The sequence below is a fragment of the Venustampulla echinocandica genome, assembly GCF_003357145.1.
Source record: "Venustampulla echinocandica strain BP 5553 chromosome Unknown scaffold_13, whole genome shotgun sequence".
In the NCBI taxonomy this organism is placed as follows: Eukaryota; Fungi; Ascomycota; class Leotiomycetes; order Helotiales; family Pleuroascaceae; genus Venustampulla; species Venustampulla echinocandica.
In genome coordinates, this window is record NW_022474218.1 from 77859 (window position 1) to 92417 (window position 14559).

At 47.3% G+C, this 14559-nt stretch overlaps 4 protein-coding genes across 4 annotated transcripts; 1 reads left to right on the forward strand and 3 right to left on the reverse strand.

Moving 5' to 3' along the window:
• Window positions 1–1026: 1026 nt before the first annotated feature.
• BP5553_10014 (NAD(P)-binding Rossmann-fold containing protein) lies at window positions 1027–1950 on the forward strand (the record flags this gene model as incomplete). Its single annotated transcript, XM_032018637.1, has 2 exons — window positions 1027–1837; window positions 1916–1950. The coding sequence occupies 2 exons, from the start codon at window positions 1027–1029 to the stop codon at window positions 1948–1950; spliced, it is 846 nt and encodes a 281-aa protein (XP_031865045.1).
• Window positions 1951–2676: 726 nt separating this feature from the next.
• BP5553_10015 (Tyrosine--tRNA ligase) lies at window positions 2677–4187 on the reverse strand (the record flags this gene model as incomplete). The annotated part of the gene is made up of 7 exons (XM_032018638.1): window positions 2677–2897; window positions 2953–3192; window positions 3256–3322; window positions 3385–3449; window positions 3503–3903; window positions 3963–4000; window positions 4077–4187. The coding sequence occupies 7 exons, from the start codon at window positions 4185–4187 to the stop codon at window positions 2677–2679; spliced, it is 1143 nt and encodes a 380-aa protein (XP_031865046.1).
• A 5002-nt stretch (window positions 4188–9189) lies between these two features.
• Window positions 9190–10569, reverse strand: BP5553_10016 (Phospholipase C nuclease; the record flags this gene model as incomplete). Its single annotated transcript, XM_032018639.1, has 8 exons — window positions 9190–9244; window positions 9292–9602; window positions 9655–9759; window positions 9945–9956; window positions 10006–10062; window positions 10112–10261; window positions 10324–10403; window positions 10458–10569. The coding sequence occupies 8 exons, from the start codon at window positions 10567–10569 to the stop codon at window positions 9190–9192; spliced, it is 882 nt and encodes a 293-aa protein (XP_031865047.1).
• A 678-nt stretch (window positions 10570–11247) lies between these two features.
• BP5553_10017 (Glucanase) lies at window positions 11248–12479 on the reverse strand (the record flags this gene model as incomplete). The annotated part of the gene is made up of 2 exons (XM_032018640.1): window positions 11248–11747; window positions 11801–12479. The coding sequence occupies 2 exons, from the start codon at window positions 12477–12479 to the stop codon at window positions 11248–11250; spliced, it is 1179 nt and encodes a 392-aa protein (XP_031865048.1).
• Between the last annotated feature and the right edge of the window lie 2080 nt (window positions 12480–14559).

The following is a 14559-nucleotide window of genomic DNA, read 5'->3' on the forward strand; positions in this document are numbered from 1 at the left end:
TAATTCCAATACTTGTTATTAGGATAGGCAGCTCCTGTGAGGTTACACAGCACTCAATAGAGTGTGGAATGGGTAATACTCGTAGATGTAAGGAAACTACGGCAATATTATCTTTGCAACCAAACAACTAGAGTCGTTTGTAACGTATTATTTATGGCAATGCAATAAATGTACACTTTGGTTGAAAGCGTACATGGATCCTTCTCAATTTCAAATACTAGAATATGGTAAACATGACATTGTGGCGAACGGAACTACTCCCAGCTAAGACCACGTCTGAGATGGTTCCGATTTCCACATTATGAAAAACTCCATTTGAAGCGCGAAGGGGGGTTCCACGATAAACTGGAAGTCCCAGTCCCAGCCCGCTGTCCGGATAATCTCCATGCTGCGGAACGGTGTTGCGGTGTTCTGGTATCCTCAGTAGCTGGACCCTGCGGTGCTATCAGTCCGGGACACGGTATTACCAAAGTCTCGGAGTCAACTTTCCGCAGCGTCGAAACTCGGGAGACACAATATGGAGTTACGAGCGTCCTTATGGGATATTCTTGTCTTCCGCTGCACATGTCGGCCTTCCAGCTCGCGCCGCCGCACTTCGCGGACGTCCGATGGTGGGGGTTTGATATGCTACCCGCGGGCATGGAGGCTTGATAGGGCAGGGCAACAAAATAGCTACCCCGTGTAGATGCCTACCTACCATTGAGAACGGGCAGAACGTGATTTCCGTCGCCGTTTTCTCGACGGACCACCGCACTATCAATTTGTCGGCGTAAGATTGAGTTTACGCTCCGAGTCTAATCTCTCAGGTAGACTCCTGAAGATGTCAGGCCGCGGTACTCGTACGCGATGCTACCAGAGATTAAAACAAAATACGGCTCGGCATCGGAGGAGGATATGAATATTAAATATCCAGCCCCTTGGCTTGAAAGTTGAATAAGACTTTCTGACACTCTGCACGGAATACCTCATCTCAATATCCTAGCCAACTACTTCGGTTCAAGGCGGGTACCAGGAAGAAACGATACGATGTCTCCAAGTGCTACAGAAGACTCGGGCGGCAGCACTGTTCCGAATAGCAGCCTATTTCAAGACCCCCGGCCATATGCGGGACGAGTAGCACTTATCACCGGCTCCGGACGGGGTATTGGGCGAGGAATGGCCCTGGAGCTGGCATCCCGAGGTGCCTCAGTGGTGATCAACTACGCCAAGAGCGCGACAAAAGCAGAAGAAGTAGTAAAGGAGATCAACAAGCTAGGCAGCAAGGCAATCGCAATCGGGGCGGATGTCTCCAAGCCAGAGGAGATTGTCCGACTTTTTGACGAAGCAGTGAAGCATTTTGGCCGTCTGGATTTTGTCATCTCCAACTCAGGCGCTGAAGTTTGGCGCCGGGAGGAGGATGTCACCCAAGAGGATTTCGATACCATCTTCAACCTAAACTGCCGCGGTCAATTCTTCGTCGCCCAACAGGGTCTCAAGCATCTAGGCCGTGGTGGCCGTATTATCCTCATGAGTTCCATTGCTGCGAGCATGAGCGGTATCCCAAACCATGCTCTGTATGCGGGAAGCAAGGCAGCTGTTGAAGGTTTCACTCGATCTTTTGCTGTTGATTGCGGTGAGAAGGGTATCACTGTTAATGCCATCGCACCCGGGGGGATCAAGACTGATATGTTTGATGAGAATGCGTGGCACTATGTGCCGAATGGGTTCCCCGAGATGTCAAAGGAGGTCATAGAGGCTGGAATTGCCAAATTCTGTCCCCTGAAGAGAGTGGGCCAGACGTCGGATGTTGCGAAGGCTGTTGCGCTCTTGGTGAGCCCGGATAGCGAATGGATCAATGGTATGTTTTCTGCCCCCTTCATGTCCTTCCTCTCCAGCAATTATTATTTATCCCGGTTGCTGATTCTTGCGTGCTTAGGCCAAGTTATCCGACTGAGTGGCGGCGGTGTCTGATGCTACATCGGTGTGGGCGGAATTTCTGTTCATAGAAACCAACTCTCGCCTCTATGGGGAGCTTTTGCGCGAGTTACGGTGTCTAGGGTGATTTCTAAGTGTAAGATCTAGCTTTGAAGCTTTAAGATAGACGCGGAATATGTCTTTTACCAGACTCCTAAAACAGTCCCATCCTTTGTGGTATTCATCCTTAGCTCCTTATTTGAAGTAATTCCTATTTCTAAATCAATTCTTACCAGTTGGTGATTGTGATATCTGTGAAGCTCCTATCTAGCAAAATGCAGTCCACCCTACTAGAAGGGCAGATGCCACTAATGTTAGAGGAAGGTAAAGAGCGGGATTTTCACAAAAGCTAGCAGTGAGTTTTGCATTAGAACCAATGGATTGGTGAAATATCATCCACGATTCCCTTATGTTAACGATTTATTTCCGTGTATCTGGATGAATGGAACAAGGGGCAATAAGGGAAAGCTAAAGGATATATGAATCTGCAATGGGCGAATTGTATGTCGGTCTTTATTGTTTGGTTTTAAGTTCCCGCTATCTATGTGTACTCGGAATTTCGTCGAGTATCTAAACAATGGAGGGCATGTGGAACCTCATACCCAAATGGGAAGTTGGATATGGAGTTCGGGCAGTTTCGAAGAGGAGGTAGCCGGATTGATTCTTGCCCATGCCATGGAGTAATTGATTACCCGAGATAAAGGACAGTGCATCAAGTCCGTTCTAAGTGGTTTCTTTGGAGTCTGAACTCTTGATGTTTTCGTTCTTCGATTTGGGGTGTTGAGTCCCCTTATTCTTTACCTTTTTCTCTTTTTTGGCAGGTGGCGGATATGCTTTTAGAGCTATCTCCTGCCATTCCGGTGAAGCATGGTAAGCCTCCTGAATAGGTGCCAGCAGCTTGTTGAGAGCGGCTGATACTGCCGACTTCAGGATTTGGGGAGTGACTAACCAACGAGAGTTAGGATAGGTATTCGTGAGGAGAGTAGCGGGCGAACTTACGAATATCATTCTTGTAGTCCTCGTGCAGTTTATCGACGCTTGTGTAGATCAAAGGTTCCAAACCATCCCTATCACGGTCGACACGGAACTCTCGGCTTCCACTCAAGTCTGCGGCTGGAAGCAAAACAAACTCGACAAGGGCGATAACACCGTTATCTTCGATAATTCTCGGAGCTGCTGTTGCCTTTTTGATCTTTCGATTGACGACTTCTGGAGGGTCGAGAAGATCGATCTTGCTGTCTAGGCCGAATCAGTACAGCTACAAGATGATCGTTGCGAGGAGACGTTGCGAGGAGAGTTTACCTGGATCACTGGCGCTCATTTTGCCACCATTTACGCCTGGAACCATGCCATTCATGAGATGTGCTCGCTAGGCAAGAGTTAGCTCTAAGGGACGCTCGAAATCTAGATTTAGCGATAGTGGTAACATACTTGTCTATATCCTAACTTCGGCAACCATTCTTTCGCGGCGATGAACAACTTCCGCTGATCAAGTCCTATTTGAATGAGATACTAGTCTGGAAGATATGGATCGTGTAATAAAGCTTACCACCGAACTGCGCGTCGACGTCCAAGTACTGTTCGTCAAGCACTTGGAGAACAGGATAAAGAAGACTACTCAAAGGTGCGCTGTCCGATTGCTTGACTATTTCGGCCCCGGCTTTCTTGGCTTCATGTTCGGAGATGCAAGAGCTAAGCTTATACACGTCCATCACATACTCAGCTGTCTTTTGGTACGAACTTCCCTGAACCATGGTTAAGTTTTTGAGATGTGTTGAGACACCAACAGCACTAAGAAGCGCGGAGATGGTCAACCGATAGTACTCAACCCGATGCTCCACGAGCTCCATTGGTGCTTTGAGATTGTCAAGAAAGCCATGGATGTCTGCAAGAAGAACGACGACATCACATCCAGCCGCCAGGAATTGAGCGATCTTGATTGCCGGTACCCTAGGATATGCTGTTAGCCGCGAGTAACGAAGGCAATAGACAGATAGACAGCGACTCACAGATATGCGCAGTGAGGCTTTCCGGTCGTTGCAGTCCCCTACGAAAAAGATTGTCAGTACATTTCAGACGGTGTAGGAAGGTATAGGTGGCCATTTGTGGGAGTATGAACTCACCCAGTAGATCTTCGGATTGCGGCCCTCGGCCAAAGGTTGCTCGATCAACTCTGGATTCAGCACCTCAACGAGATTCTCGTTGATAAGCGCAAGCCTCTCTTTCAGTTCCATTTTGGGCTACTGAGCAGCAGTGCAGCAGCCTCTATGTTTCTATTGTGTGCTCAAGCTGGTTGCTGTTTCGTGTATTTTGAGTCACAGGATCACTAAAAACAACGAATATACCTAGGTACCTAGGTAGGTTAGCGTACACGTGCCGGTTGTGGAGGGCTGTGGCAATGCAAACTTTGGATTTCGTTATTAGCCACGCAAGCCTGCACTACGACTACGCCTAAAAGCGAAAAATAAAGATGATTTTTGGTGTGTCGGTTAATTTGGCTCCGCACTGGAAAGTAATAAAAACAAAAAAAAAAAAGAATTGAACAGAGTGGGACTCGCACCCACGCCACATTACGTGACCAGGAATATGTAGTTAAGATATACTTTGGCCTGGCGCCATAACCATCTCGGCCATCTGTCCGGTTTTTGAGATACAAAAACTTCAATCACCTATCATCCTGTAGTTCATGAAAGACACGCTAAGAGAGGCCCTACCGGCTACGATGTGCTGACTCATCGGGCGTTGATCTTGTGTGAAGCGAGCAGCGGGAAGTAGTTTGTCGCAGACTACATCGTCAGGGCCAACGATTAGTAGTATTCCACTGAATGCCTCTGTGGCTCGAAATGTGCCGTCTCGAAAGCCGGACAGGTGGTGTTTGAAGAAGCTGCCTTGGCTAGGAATTTTGATGTGCTATGCTATGTTCTCGTGCGGAACCCGAACCTCGTCGCGGGGAAATCATGAGTATTGCGCCACACTCAGTAGGACAATGTTGCTGCATTTTAACTATGACTGCCTTGACTATTATGGAGGCCCAGTCGGTCTAGCAGCGATGAAGGAAAAGCTGCCTCTGATTCCCGTTCGCCTTAATGAGGGCCAGAATATAGAAGAGAGCAATTTTATTGGGCTACTTGGTTCGCCATTTACGAACCGAACCGGGGCAGGTCACGAAGTAATGTGATTGCTCGTTAGCCGGGGGGCGCCTATCAAGGGTGATATATGGTGCTCGTACCAAGTACTATTGTTAAGACCAGAATTCCTAAGCACCTAGGATTTTGAGATTCACTAGCTGCGCGTATCTTGCTGAGTTTCTGTCCTAGCTTGCCTCCGCTACACTACTTTCGCTTTTATTCGGATATCACAAAAAGCGAAATGCAATTTCACTTGAAGAATCTCGCGTGGGCTTTTGTAGAGATGACTAAAAGCGATGCCTACCTAGGTACCTGCTCGTGAAGGATGTCAGAATACTGATTAGTGTTGCTGAACCAGGCTTGGCGTAAGCACATCCTCTATACTGGTAACCTCCCACAGCGCCCATACACTTGTTATTAGATTAAACGTCCTGATATATACTTCGGGTTACCACTTACGGGTTATGAGCCCGGAGACGATCAACCTACTTAATACAACTCCAACTCTACTCTTATCGTAACTTACGATTACCCCGCTCGAACTTGTCGAACAAATCCATCTCAGGCCCTATTTCCAACTCACTCACCCACGTTACTCTCAAGTGGGGTGTAATCCCCCTGTTTGATGGGAGTAAGTACGCTCTTTGGCACAGGCAGTGTATCTCAGCCTTTGCATCCCTGCCCTGGAGATTATCAGAGGTCGTGGTGGAAGGAACGGAGGCAGAGGTAACACTGGTGGCCGTCTGCCTGATTCCAATTCTCACATAAACCTTGGTGGCCAGCTTAAGATACCTATAGCTACTTCCTTGTTACTACCTCCAATCCAAGGGGCTGCTAAGGGGAGAAACCGAATTTTGATTATACATAAGGTTAAGTAAGTAAGGCTCCTTGGAAAACGCTCTCGCTCAAGAATCAATACTAATATAATAGACCTTTGAGCAAATCCGGTTCCATATCGATAGGCTTATTCGCATACCGGTAGCCGACGAGTTATAGAAGTCTTATTACGTTCAAATAGAGCTATAATTTTCCGATTGGGATCAAATACAATCAGCCCCTGGAGTATACGTTACTAAGAAAACCCGCAATAGTAGTCTTTACGAAGTTACTATTTATAGGCCATATTTCCGTAGCTTATTAGTTACGAGTTTAAGTTTGAGCTTGGCCTTTATTACGACTGTACGGAGCTAGAATATGTGAATATGAAGATCTGATGACAAGGATCAATGCCGCCGGTGCCTCAAGCGTGGCCACTTTGAAAAAGACTGCCGGTTGAAAAGTGCCTGCCAGGCTAGGTACCAATCCTTAACATTTATAAATAAGTCCAGGGAGACAAAGTTACAGATCTTTAGAGTCTGTTCATATAGCTCACACCTATTCTGATAGCTTAATGGATTAGGGGTCTCTATATTACGTATACGACCAGGACTCTGCTCTGCAAATAATAATCCCCAGTGTATTATTTACTCGGGAGCCTCTAGGCACATAGTTAGAGTCAAGACAGACTTTGATCAACTCAAGCGCTGGCGTACTCCGAAGATAGAGCGCGACTAGAATACGCGACGGTAAAACACTCTTCCAAGCCGTCGTCGGGCCTTTACAAAGTGGCTCCACAACCTAGAGCGCTTGCTGTCAAATTCACGAACCCATCGTGGAACTTTCAAAATTAAAGATGTGTAAGGACTACAATATCTGTGCGCTATCAATGGTTGCTAAAAGAAGATCAGGATGGGAGGTTCCTGCTTCAACTCTGGAAACCAAAACGCTTTAACTCGAAACCAAACGGTCGACGGATCTACCGAGTTAACCCAGACACGGCGAATGAGCCGCGCATTATGTGGTCAATAGGGGACGAGAAATGCCACAAATACCAAAGGGTACAAGCCAAGGGGCACAGCTTCAATGTATGAGTAGGGGCCTAGTTGAGTTGGGAATCTGTGTCGAAGGTGAGGAGGCCAGAACACAGCTAGCATGAATTTCGGGTTCAATAAAGACTCCATTTCTTTCGAATACGTTTTGCAAAAGGCGCTGTATTAGAGAATGGGGGTTTGCTCTGTGGCATGAGTGTCTCCCTCCTTGAAATCATATCATATCCAGTCATCAGCCTTAAGTAGGCGGTAAGGATAGCGGGCGGTCTCTAAAGCAAACTGCCTTCAGAATTTCTGTCTGCCTTGCAGCCTCTTTCCCCATTTACCGAACAGTGTCTATATAATTTCATTTAAGCCGTTTTCCCAATAAGTGAACAAGCTGAGGCCGGCCCATGGCTCAGCGGTAGTGTCTCAACACAACCATCAGTTCCACTGCTAGGCAGGTTCGTGTCCTACCCCGCCCCCCGAAAGGTAGCTGAGCTGAACGTAGGGTAACACCGAAATTCATCAGTTACTACTAGGGGAAGTGGGAGAGAGTCGTTAATTCGGCAAAGAACGATGGTAGAAGGCGAGAGCAGCGTCTGTGACCACATGAGGACCGGATAGGGGGAAAAGATCATTTTTTTTTTATTTCTTTCGCGTATAATATATTACTTGTTCTTTTTCTTTTGGCGCTTTAGCGGTTTGTTTACCACTTGACCCGAATTCGGAAGCGCGCCCTCCGTAGCCCGGAATTTCACAAGGCAGTAGAAATAGGTGAGATAGAGAGATTTCGGGCGATTAGACGATGAATGGGGAGAAGGATTTCTTGTTAACAAGTCGTTCAACCTCAAGTACGCCATCCATAGCAGCTGGAAGCCACCCGCGATCCAGGCAGACAACTGATGAAACTTACAAGCGACGACGACCTGGTTGGTGTTGTGAATATCCTGATTAACTAAAGAAAGGAACCTAATACAAAACGCCCTCAGCGCAATGCCCACACCACCCACAATCCTTATCGCACAGCGCCCAGTCCTGATTTTCGGCCAGGTTCATCATTTGCCCTGTATTCGCATTAAATTGCAAGCTCGAGTTACCAACTCGGTCATTCTTCAGTCTATTCCCCCTGCTTCTCTTCTTCTTTTCCTTCTTCGTTCCCTCGGCAATAAAAACTTTCTTCTCTCCTGCCGTTACCTGCTCAGAAATGGGCAAATTCGAATTCTGGGCCAAGAATGTCGTCGGCCCGCCGCCTATAAAAGGGATGAACTTGGTGCACTTAGCAGAGCTCGCTGCTTATTCAATCAGTACACCTTACGCCATGATCCGGTTCCTGATCTTGTAGCGATAGTCTTTGCACTATTTCGTGCAGATGCAGCATTCGTTCTGGTACTTGTGGTGCATCAGTATGACATGGGGAATCGTGTTGATGCTGGACCATTGCGTTATTGGTCTTGAAGCGCTTATTGCAGGTGCAGAGTATGGGCTTTGGCGCCATGGCTCTTTGACTCTTTCAATAAAGGGGGATTGTTAGCTATTTTTCAAAACAGGTCTTGCGAGGTTTGAGCAATAGGTGTGTGCTTTCGAAGTTGTGCTTCGACAGTTGATGCTATTACAAAGGCGGGGTTTCTTGTCCCAGACCACTCACTTGCCTTGTAATTTTAGTTATGTAATCATTTGCCAAGCCTGTGGCTGTTCTAGGCTGTGGCTGGCGCATGGCTAAAGTCCTCGGCGCACGGGACTGGGCTTGGGGTTCTGTAGTGTCGAGGATTTCTCACACTAAATCCACACCATCTTCATCTTCAAATCACCAATGTAATCCAATCGTCTCGTCTTCGTTAACACCTCCTACCGTACGGCCAAATTTTATAATAACAACAATGATCTACAATAATTATGTCGCCTTTTGATGCGATGGAATTATTGGTTACTCTGTGATATGATTTATATGTTTGTTTTGTAGATTATTCGACGTTGACGAGGTCGGATGTAGCAATCACGACTTCTAAACATGAAATTGATATCACATACTGGCGTGTCCTAGTTGCCAGGACACCATTAACGCGCTTATCGAGGGTGCTGCAAAAAAGGGTTTGAGTAATTTAATGCAAATCACGCCATGCAGCTTGCCCAAAACTATATACTAATCCGGGTGCTCATTTTTTTACAGGTAAGTTGATTATAAAACCAACACTTGCAACACATAGGGCTATAGACTTCGAGCATTTAGAGTAGCGCACGTAGCCGGGTTTCTATCGCGACTAGCCTTGAATGCAGGTACTTCCAGTTGCAATAAGATTCAGCCATGCCGCGAGCCTAGGTAAAATTAGCCACAACTGCGATATTCACTTCACGCCACGTACCTATATCCCGCCTTTGCAATTTGCAACTGGATAATCGGAAGTGCCTCCGCATAATAATCCCCTGAGAGATCCACATTTTCCGTCTCAGTAGATCCATTTGGCATCACAGAACTACAAACATAAGAATTGGAGTCTGTAGCCCAAATCATGCTCGAGGTAACTGCATCGGATATGTCCATGCCTGCAAGCCAACTCTTTGCCGAAGACTTGTATGAGCCGGATTTAATTGCTGTGCTTAGAGTAGTAGCCCATGTTTGAGCGCCTTCCAGGCTTGCTTTCCCAGCGTACTTTTCAGGTATGCTGGTATCCCACTTTGTACAAATCAGTGGTTGGAATTGGAAACTTCAAAGGGGGTGAACGGACCACTGCATGGAGGTTGGTGGGTTTCCCGTCAAATGTTACCGGGATATCATTGCCCCCAACTGCTAGATTTTCGTCGTGGAGAGGTTGATGGATGTCCCCGATAAACTAAATACATTAATTAATAATCAATAATTTATGGAATTAGTGTTGAATCAACAATTGTGATACCTGGAGACCTCATCCGTTCAAATTTCAAATGAGTGACAACCCAAATGCAACGAAGAATCGAAATGAATGGGTAGCAGGATAAATCAAGTGCATGCACAAGCTCAGCAAAATTCTCAGCTTACATGAACAAGCATCTATATTTGTTAGCTAGAGCAATCCAACCTGCAATTTAGCTTAGCTTACCTTCGCAGCCAGTGTTACATCTGCAGAACTCAAGGTACTGCTTTGTACACGTTCCGTCTATGGACAATGTCAGATTCGATAGCAGAATTACAATTTCAACACTTACATAGTTGTTGATAGCACTCACGATGCAGCCTTCGCTTCCACAGTCGCGTGAGTAGTCCACGCCGCAGCTTGCCGGAGGATTGTCGTTTGCATCGATATAATGAAATGGTTTAGAGTAACCGCCCTCGTCGGTATAGCGATATGAATCGGCCTGGAAACCATTATTAGTTCTCACTGGCAGCCTAACAGGGGGTATTTCTAAGCGGGATGTACATAAGTAGCAACTGATGCTAGGTAATCGGCGCTCGTGTCGTTGAGGATACCCTGGAATTTTGCCTGGGTAGCGTTCGTGACTACGTAGTATGCATTAGCTGAGAAACGGAGAATTAAGTTTCAAGGTCAGTAACCAAAGTTCGACGCAATATATGCCACTGTATAATGGCCAAGACTGCCCCAGCAAAATACGGAGGGGAGAAACGAAGCAGAAACCACAATAAACGTCGAAATATGCATTTTCATTTTTGCAGATGGACGGATGCGACCCAAAGCTGTAAGAACACGAAAAGTAAATCAATTGAAGGGTAAATAGGAATTTATATATCTAGGGTTGATGTGGGGATGTAATGTTTGTGGATGGTTCACCGAGGCGAGTCTGCAGACATCGCCCAGGAACACGGGCACAATGCGCCGTTTTTGGAAGGTCCATAAGATAGAACCCCAGGTGGATAGATAACGCAAGGTTATGCATATCTGCAGAGGCGCTGCAGGAGCCTACACTCACTGCCGATCGAAATCAAGCTTTTTTTTAATTTCGATATGCTGGCACATGGGCGTTATGAGTGGTTCACGCTTCACTGGGTAATCGCCATGTGTTTTCCGACCTTCCTATTTTCAACATCCACCGTCCCGACCTTAGATATAGCCGATTTCTACACTTATACGCTGCACAGCGCATAGCGGGCTAGAATGGGCCAAGGATTGGCATCGCGCATTGGCTTCGATGATAATCAAGGTTAAGTAAAATATAATATCACAAGAGTAAGATGAACTGGGGAGGTATGTTTGATTAACATCTTTAACATTAATGGCAACGTCAAGCTGAGGATTTCTAATTTGACCTCTACTCTTCAGTTGGGCCTATGATATGCATATCCATTAAACGCCATCTCCTGCAAGAACAGTCCTTCCCGTATACCTTCACTGCAGTTGATTCTTGTATGTTGGCTTCAAAGGAGGGTTTGCATTTACCACCAACATCTGCGTATACTCATCCCACCATTTCCCTGCATTCGGTGCGGGGGTTCCAGCAACATCTGCGCCACAAGGGCCGTCACTCTCTCCACCTGGTTTAGCCCAGACAATGCTGTCAACCACAGTACTGTTCGTTTCGGTGGTAGGAATTATCCCGTACCCAGCTTCGGCATTGCACCAATCGCCCCACTCGGTGCGAGTGTTTTGCTTCCCGGCGCGTCCTTGGTCAATGATGAAGTGTGCTGGGAGGGAGTTGTTGGTCAAGTGGGGGGCAAGTGCCTCAGCGTAGTGCAGCTCATCAAAGGCATTGCTGTATTCGGTATAGTTGGCACGCGGGTTGGCAACATATGGGTTGAAGTTTGACACGTTGGTGGCGAAGCCCCGGATTTTGGCGCGCTTGGTGATATTCTGCGCCATCTTAACTACCTTGCCGAATTCAGCGGCGGCTAGAAAATGTTGTTAGCAATTATTGTATTCGTAAGTGAAGGGCTCATCATACCAAGAGGCAAGTTGTCATCCCATCCCAGCCATCCGCCATGAGCAGCATCAATGTAGAGCGCGATATTTGGGGCTTGGAGATTCGCAATCGCATACGCAATTCCTTGCTCATAGATGGTGCTAGCGTTTGCACAGAATGGGAGATTCTGATTTGTGATCACATTGCCCAAACTATCTGGCTCCAAAATAACGGCGAATGTCAAGTCCTTCGCAGCTTTCAACTCGGCAGCGTAAGGATCCACAAATTTGGTCTTGTAAAGCTCGAGGCCATTGTTGATAGATGTGAACTCTCCTCCCGATGCACCACCGGAGCAATCTCTGTCAGGCAGATTGTACAGAACCAACTCGACAATTTGCGGCCGCCGGGTCCTTCGCTGCTCTGCTCGAGCGTCGGCGATGGTCTCGCCGATGTTTTTCAGGCCCGCCACATTAGAAACCCAGACGAAGGTGCCGGTCTTTTGGACTGTGCGTGTTCGTGCTGCATTCAAAGTATCGTTTCGGGCCAAGAATGCTGCGACAGTCTGGTCGAGCTCGCTGGCGTAGAACGCGTTTGCGAAATAGTTCTTCCCACGGAAGGGATTCACATCTCTGGCATCTGCGGAATCCGCAACGGCCTCCAAAGGTAGAGCTGAGCTGACGCTAGCCACGGAAACTGCTGCAAGGACAGATGAGAGCTTCATGATGAGAAGGAGATATGCTGAATATTGGAGGCTGGAGGAGAAAATGCAGAGTACAGTGCGGGGGTCAAGGCCATTTATACTCTTGAAGCTCAGAGAGAATGTCTGGAGCCTTGGAGTAATCGGCGCCAATCCCATCAAACGGGTGACCATGCCCGAAATCCCGCCCCATTCTGTCTGTGAATACTAGTTGGAGAGAAGAGGCTGAAAGATAATGGACATTGATATCTCGGATAAATCTCAAATCAACACATAAATGGCCCAAATGGACCGCAATGACGCGATCTCCATGGTTCCGGAGGGAGAAGAAAGAGGGAAGGCCAACTTGGCAAGCATAAGCAAAACAGCTCCATCATAACGTCCTACAGAGTAGACGAGGGAGAATGAAGGAACATTGAAGGTCCGGCGAAACGGAGTCGCGATTCCGTTGTGTTTAGGCACTGGCCGGCTTCCGCCCCATCGCAACTTCGGATGCAGGTACTCCATCATCTCAGATTGGCGAGAAGCGTGGAGCCGACGGCCGTACATCGTGCCAAGGTACTTTCCAAGGCGATTTGTTTTGAAGTGCAATGTAATAATGGGAACTCTACGATTCGATAAAAAGAGATCGGCATGATGTTCTTTGATCGGGTGAATGCTCGCAAGGCAGCGATAGGGCGAGTGGGCCGCTTGGCCGCCTCCTGGCGCGGGGTTTGCGGAGGACTTCTAGTGGTGCTTTCACGCAGAAGTTAATGTTTATTATACCAAGAGCCTCATCCCTAGGACGAGAGAAGTTGACCGATCCTTAGTAATATGCTGTAGAATATTTCGAGCTACTTACCTAACTTGAAATAAGCCATGTGAGATAAATGACACGTCTGTAGGAAGCACACCTCTTAAAAATATATTTAAATTAGAAAGTCTATACTTAAAACGAACATCCATTCAAGCCGCTCGAATGCCTCGACGTTAATAATGGAGAGCATCTGTGTGCAATAGATGACACTACTACCTATACTGAGGCTACACCCTCGTTGCGCTTCGAGTGCGCGCAATAGAGTATCAAGTATACTCGAAAGACGTCGCATTCATCAGCCTACTGTCTTATAAGTTCACTGGGCACTTACGAGGCATTATTGCAATGATGGAAGGCACTCGTGAGATACCCTCCCACAACCCATGCCTTGGGTTACCAACCCGTCACATCCCAAGTCAACTTTTGGATAACCAGTCACGAAATCTCCTTCCTGATTCTCTGACACGTGTCAATCAGATTCGACAGCGGTTTGATGAGGTTGCGCAAAGCACGGATGAGCGACATGAGAGTTGCCAGCCGAAAAGACACCGAGCATACAGAAGCACGAGATGGAGCTCGTGCACCAGGTCCCCAAACGACATGCTACATTGCAGCGCTCCAACTCGTGAAAATAAAGCTCGTAGGCCGTTAAACCATGGATCGTCCGCTGAGCAGCTGCTAGGGCGCTGCATATTCATCGGCAGTGAAGAACAGGGAGTGTTCTTGATTCTTCTTGCTGCCTAGGATTGATGGCGCATGAACCATCCTGGGTTGGATGACTGAGTTAGTTGATCCTGATGAAGGATCTTGTTGCTGCAAAGCTTGTTTGAGAGTCCGCATCCTGCGGTGCCCCCAAAGATGTTACTTCTCTGTTCCTAAATTTTTAATACTACTCGAGTACTCCGAAACATATAATCAGTCAATTATGGGCCGCTTTGTTGCTTGGAGAAGCTGGTGGACACCAACCCCATACTCCAGACTTGGATCCAGCGAGGCGGGTGAGGCGAGTGAGGGGATCATAGCCGGAACCCGGACGAAGTACGGAGTAAGTGTGGGCGCAATTTCGGAAGGATGCCGGATATGCACCACCATGTCCTTAGAACTTGTAAGCCCTTCCGCATCGTGGAGGTGAAACTCATCGTAGTGCATCCTTCTTGCGCCTCACCTTGGCATAAACCGTCCGACCAGCCCAAGTAGATCGGCTCCTTTGCGGTTGCCAATATCGAGATGCCCATCAGTAGAGGAGTCTTCATTCCACCCCAAAATCATTTTGTTTCTAAGTCGTGGTTAACATACAAAAATAAAAAC